Source organism: Abramis brama (assembly GCF_963993115.1).
Source record: "Abramis brama genome assembly, chromosome: 6".
In the NCBI taxonomy this organism is placed as follows: domain Eukaryota; kingdom Metazoa; phylum Chordata; class Actinopteri; order Cypriniformes; family Leuciscidae; genus Abramis; species Abramis brama.
Genome location: NC_139968.1, coordinates 14,432,040 through 14,438,120, shown reverse-complemented (window position 1 = coordinate 14,438,120; position 6,081 = coordinate 14,432,040). Strand labels below are relative to the sequence as shown.

General features: G+C 33.1%; 1 protein-coding gene across 1 annotated transcript; it reads right to left on the bottom strand.

Moving 5' to 3' along the window:
* Positions 1-3,008: 3,008 nt before the first annotated feature.
* LOC311085090 (transmembrane protein 272-like) lies at positions 3,009-5,160 on the bottom strand. The gene is made up of 5 exons (XM_084117505.1): positions 5,027-5,160; positions 4,684-4,731; positions 4,552-4,602; positions 4,261-4,461; positions 3,009-3,427 (listed from the first exon to the last, which is right to left on the bottom strand). The coding sequence occupies exons 2-5, from the start codon at positions 4,724-4,726 to the stop codon at positions 3,249-3,251; spliced, it is 474 nt and encodes a 157-aa protein (XP_083973631.1). The 5' UTR covers positions 4,727-4,731; positions 5,027-5,160; the 3' UTR covers positions 3,009-3,248.
* Positions 5,161-6,081: the final 921 nt, after the last annotated feature.

The following is a 6,081-nucleotide window of genomic DNA, read 5'->3' as shown; positions in this document are numbered from 1 at the left end:
TTCCCTCACATCATTAGCCACAAGTGTGATACATTTTGAGTTGTTGTGTTCAAGTGGTGACACCTGTGCTTTAATTGTGTTTGACTTTTGTCACCTGTGCTCACCATTATGCAGCACGGGTGCATCACAATGAAAATGTGTTGGCAAGTTGTGTCTAAACAGGTGAAAAGTGCTTATGGTTTTGCCAAAAGAGTGATTGATTCAATCAGTGGGTTCAGGCAACTGAGCATTTGGTTCAGACAGGGTTTAGTGTTTTAGCAATTGAGAAAAGCTGTACAGTATACTATTTTTTTGTGTATTCATTGATATTAATCTATAGTTAATCTTTTTTCCCATGTGCATGGAAGTGTATGTATAAAAATGAATATAAAATATGTAATAAACAATTCTTATTTTGTATTTGGTTCAATTTGATTATTATAATAGAAGTCAAAGGTAACCATAGTAACAACATGAAATTAAATATTTAAAAAAATGAAATTTGGTTCCTGGAGGCACCCAAAGTGCCCACACACAGTGCCTTATATAAGAGTTCCTCAGGAAACCAGTGTGGTTCTTCAGAGAACCGCCCCTTTTTAAAGGGTGCCTAGAGGATCTTTCAGACGGTTCCGCCGGTGTGGCAAAGTGAAGAACCCCAAAAGTTATTATTTTTTACAGTGTATGTTAGTGTGAAAAAAAATTGTGACATTAGTTGTCTTCGGGGTCCCTGGAGTCCCCGCAAAGTAAACATACAAAATTCATCATCAAAATCAGAAACAACGCAGATCACATAGACAGAAATAAAGTGGCACACTTCCAACAATGCAAAAAACATCCACAATGCAAATTTATCATGCTCACACGCACACACGCACACACACACACACACACACACACAGACAGACAGAGGAATACATTTGTGAGACTATAAAAACTGCTCTCAAATAATTTGTCACATAAAATAGTCCAAAATTCGGAACCACCACAAAAATAAATTTGGTGACACTGACACATCGACAATGTGAACACACACACATACACACACACAGAGAGAGAGAGAGAGAGAGAGAGAGAGAGAGAGAGAGAGAGAGAGAGAGAGAGAGAGAGAGAGAGAGAGAGAGAGAGAGAGAGAGAGAAGTTACTGCTTTATTTGCTCATTTGTTATGCTGTTCAGTTCATTGCATTTTGATGTTCATGTCATGTATTTGTACTCAATATATAATATAACTGCACATATCTGTTCTGTTACAGTTAGTAACTGAAGTGTAGATCACATTTGTACAATTATATGAAAAATAGAAGATTGAAATAAATGATAAACTCTAAAAAATTAAACTTTTATCTTTTTCAGGTTTGATTCTAATCATAATGTAACATTATTGGAAAAAAACAAAATTTCAGTACAAAAAATGCTAAACTTTGACAAAAAAGTCATTTTTATTGTTAGAATTGTGATTTTATAATATTTAGATATGAATCCAACTGGTAAAACTTAATTTGCTAAAAGTCAAATAGCAAATAGCATATAATGGAGCTCTATTAGCCATCTAGTGGCTAAAATGATAATTTTTTACTTTTAAAACTACATTTTACAAAATATGGGCAAAAATTTTACACCAAACCATGTAAAATTATCCATGTTATCCCCATGAATGAAATTTAGAAATATGGGTCTTTTATAAAGTGAATTTTACATAAAATGCTGTTTTTTAGTAAAAAGCCTATTTAAATAAATATTTATTTATTTATAGAAATAATCATATATTATATATATTTATTCTATATATATTTATTCTATATATATATATATATATATATATATATATATACTTATACTCCGGGTATAAGAACAGAACTGAAATCAAGAACAGAATCAATATTAATCAAATATTATACAATATATTTATTAAAATATATCATAAATCCTCCAAAAACTGCACAAATGTTGAGTAAAAACATATAATAAACAGAGTAAAATTACATTTGTAAAAAAAATTATATTATTCTGTTACAAAATTAAATGTTATTGTCTGGGGACCCCAAAGATAAGAAATGTCGCCACAAATGAAGATAACCAGAGGGTTAAACAGGAAGCTATTGGGTTACAATAGAAAATTGCCATTGCTGTTAAAACTTCACAGATATCAAAGAAATATATAGCTCAACTTAAAAAATTTTCTCTGTGTATTGCAGGGAGTGTCTGGATATACTCTGTTCATCGTCCCAGTTATGATAAATTTATAGTAATGAAGGTTACTCGCCTATCAGTTTTACTTGTTAGATGTGATATTTTGTTATGTCTATCACTGTTGATCTCTCAAGTAGCCTATTAGAATTGGGTGGCTTTATTATACTGTTAAGACCAAAAAAATATGTTCAGATTGCAATTGCAAAATTTAAGTTAGTAAATTTAATTACAAAATGCTCTCTTTTTGAATATTAAAAAAACATATAGCCTAGCAAAGGAAATAATTTGCTAAACTGTGTAGCAAAGGACTAAGGAGGCTGTCATGTCACTGCCTGAACGCCAGAGGTCATTGTCTCCTTGTATATTGAACTGTTTCTCGCTCTCCATTGAGTTCACTTGTTATTCATTCCCTGTTCAGTTGTTTAAAGACAGTTGATTGAGTCTTGTTGGTTTGTAATGCAGTTCTGTGCAATTATGTTCATTTTTTTTCCTGGTTTGATAATGTCAGGTGGGTGAGTGACTGGATTATTTTATGAGAATAAAGCTCTGCACATGAGTTATAACTGTTGAACTGACACTGCGATGCATTTTTCACATATTTGTTTTCTTAACCACTCTTTCCATGTTATTTTTGTAAAATTGAACAGAATAATAAAAAACACTTTCTGCATGGGTGGCTAAAATATAATGTTTTATAAAGATGATGTTGCTTGGTTGAAACTAGTAGCTCAAAGAATATCCTGTTTCAAAATAGTTAATAAGGTATTAAGGAGATTTAATTAGATTATTATTATTATTATTTAAAATCACCATTCATTTGTAAGCAAAAAAAAAAGACAATAACATTAATCTCTTTACTGTCAATTCTTACAATCTTTGCAAAACCAAATTATTTCAATTACAATTAAATATTTGTTTTAAATGTGTTAATACACAAAGCTCAGTTGAGTTTACTCCCCAAACCATCAAGAACCCTGTCATCAATATCCATTAAAGATGCAGTAAGTAATTTCTAAGAAAGCAGATCGGACAGAGCAGCACAACACATTTGTAGCCAATCAGCAGTAGAGGGCGTGTCCAATCATGATGGGGGAAGAGAGGAAGAACTCATGATTAAACAACAGCATTTGATCACTGGCAGAATGTATCCCAGAGTGGTGGTCCAGAATGCAAACAAGTAGAGGGTCTTATTACAGTAGGGATCTCCAGCCACGGTTTGGTTGTAGTTAGGAGGGTAAATAGAGTAAACCCACACACTGCCTGTTAAAAAAACAAAAACAAATACATTTCAGAAATATAATTTATTTTAGATTACGATTTAATGATGTTGGCTATTTGATGAAACAGGCTTCCCTGATCCTGTTACTTCCCTGTTTAATCTGTTTAACATAATTTATTTTAATTATGATTTGATGAAGTTGGCATCATCCTGTAACTATAATACTGTGAAGATGCTTTGAAACAATTGCAGTTGTATAAAGCACAATAAATAAAGGCAACCTTGACTTCAATTGACTGTTTATAATTCTTAACTTTTTAAAAAAACATTCATTCACATATATTTTTTACCTTTAATAATTTTGTAATTAATTAATTAAATACTCAAAGGGACAATTATGTAGAATTCAGAAACCCTTGTTTATTAATGACACCGGTGGCCGTTAAGTGAACTGCAGCCATAGCCCCTTTAAGTTAATGTTAATTGTTAAAGTCTTTGTTAAAGACTTTAATTGTTAAAGTAAAAAATCCAATCTATAAAAAAACACCACAAACACAATTAAATATTGTTTGTTTCAAATGAGCAAACCTTTTTTTTTTAATCTAAAAATCGTTTTTTAGTTACATAGGCTATTAAACAGACATTGTCTGGGATATTTTACAGAACAAAAGTTCATATTCACACCCAAATTTCAGCCAGACCCACACACAAAACCACATTGACAGTGTTTTCCATTCACAGAATTCTAATGAAAATCTGCTGTTTGTTTGGCAATTGTCTTTGTAATGGATTAACTGATGATGCACAGAAGCTTTCAGAGACCAATGAACACATTAAATGACCTCTTCCTCCCACATACACCACCCAATCTTACCACTGATCAGCCAGCAGAACAAGAAGATAGAAACCAGAACGTTCCACACAGTGCAGGCCTGGCTGAGTTCATTGGCTGAGTTCGAAGAATCATTTTTCTCACAGCAGGACTGCAAGGCCAGAAACAAACCAAACACTCCACATACCAGCACATAGACTGGGATATAGTGCTGCTGGGGACAGTCTTTGAGATAAACGCCACCTGTGATGATATAGGAAACACAACAGCACCTTAAATAACTGAAGGAATAGGAAAGGAATAAATACAGTACTCACATTCACAGCAACGCACCTATTGAAATCTGAGCAATGGGAATAGCCAGTAAGAGTGGTTTTGAAGTCACTGAAATACAAATCAGTCCAAAATTTGCTAGAGTCAGTATACTTTATGTTCATTAAGTGCAGAAGTAACAAACTCTCATACCAAGGCAAGCGATACAACTGGCTGAGGATATCATGCAATCCATGGTTCCTATGCAAACATACAACATCACAACCCAACATTAGCTGTCTGTGAAAGCAGTTAATAAATTATTATGCTCTAATGACTTTAATAAATGAATTTGTATGATCATCTATCTGTTTTCTTAACAAAATTTACATCAAGTGTAAAGATAATATTGGTTTGATTTAGCATTGAGTATATTGAAATATTGGACAGTACAACTGCAGTATTGATCAATTTAATTCCACTACATTAACAAATAAGATTCAGTAAGTCAGTAAATAATACACTGATAAAATAAATAATACAAAAACAAAAATACCTGAAGATTGCTCAGTTAAATATCTGTGTAGAGTTCAGACGAGTCGTCCTCAGTGTTGTCGGGCAGTACACAGTGGTTTGGTGGTCAGTTCACTTTTATGCAGACTTCATCTGTTCCCGCCCCTAAAAGCCAACAAGTACACACAGCACTGGAGGAGTGACGGTGGTACAGAACCAAATAAACCACCGAAAATACAAGCAACTTAATAAAATACGTGTTTAAGGGTAAAATACAAGAGGCAATTAGTGTGGTGGAAAGATGGTCATTTGCATGGGGATTCAAGTTTGCAATTGGAAAAACTAAGATGGTAGTCTTCACTAAAAAGAGAGGGGTCGATGTCCAGGTAAAGATGTATGGGCAAAAGATAGAGCAAGTAAAAGTCTTTAGGTTTTTGGGTATGTGGTTTGATGAAAAGTTGACATGGAATGAACATATCAGTAAGATAAATACTAAGTGTAAAAAGATACTGAATGTGATGAGATGCTTAACAGGGTCAGAATGGGGGGCAAGTAGGGTTGCTAGCAAAAATTTGTATACAGCACTGATTAGATCAGTATTAGATTATGGGTGTATTGCTTATGGATCGGCGGAAGTTAGAGGTGGCGCAAGCTCAAGCCTTGAGACTCTGCTGTGGGGCTGTAAAAACAACTCCTGTGGCTGCTCTTCAGGCTGAGGTGGGGGAATCTACCCCATATTGAAATGATGACGATAGCAATCATCAAAATATTGATTAAAATCAGAATTAAAAAACAATTATTCTACTGTTTTTTTTTTTTTTTTTTTTAAATGTCATATACTTTTTGCACACTTTATTCAGACTTTTAAAGACCTGGAATTTATTGACATTTTTAAACATTATTATAACATTTTACTAAATATTTAATGTGTATTTGTGTGTAAAGGTATGAGAGAAAGACGACTTTTAGGGGTTGTGGAGTAAAGTAAGCTTAGCTATTAGCTAAACGGCACAACTGTCTGTCATGTACATAACCCGGGTTTGTTCATTAAATGTTCTGATCTTTGCTTTTTTATTTATTATACTTTAAAAAAGTGTG

Excerpts from the sequence above, each read along its gene's own strand:
- LOC311085090 (XM_084117505.1), bottom strand. The coding sequence starts at position 4,726 with ATGGATTGCATGATATCCTCAGCCAGTTGTATCGCTTGCCTTG. Across the intron at positions 4,462-4,551 it reads CATTGCTCAGATTTCAATAG|GTGGCGTTTATCTCAAAGAC; the intron begins GTGCGTTGCTGT and ends ATATCATCACAG. Across the intron at positions 3,428-4,260 it reads GTTCTGCTGGCTGATCAGTG|GCAGTGTGTGGGTTTACTCT; the intron begins GTAAGATTGGGT and ends TTTTTTTAACAG.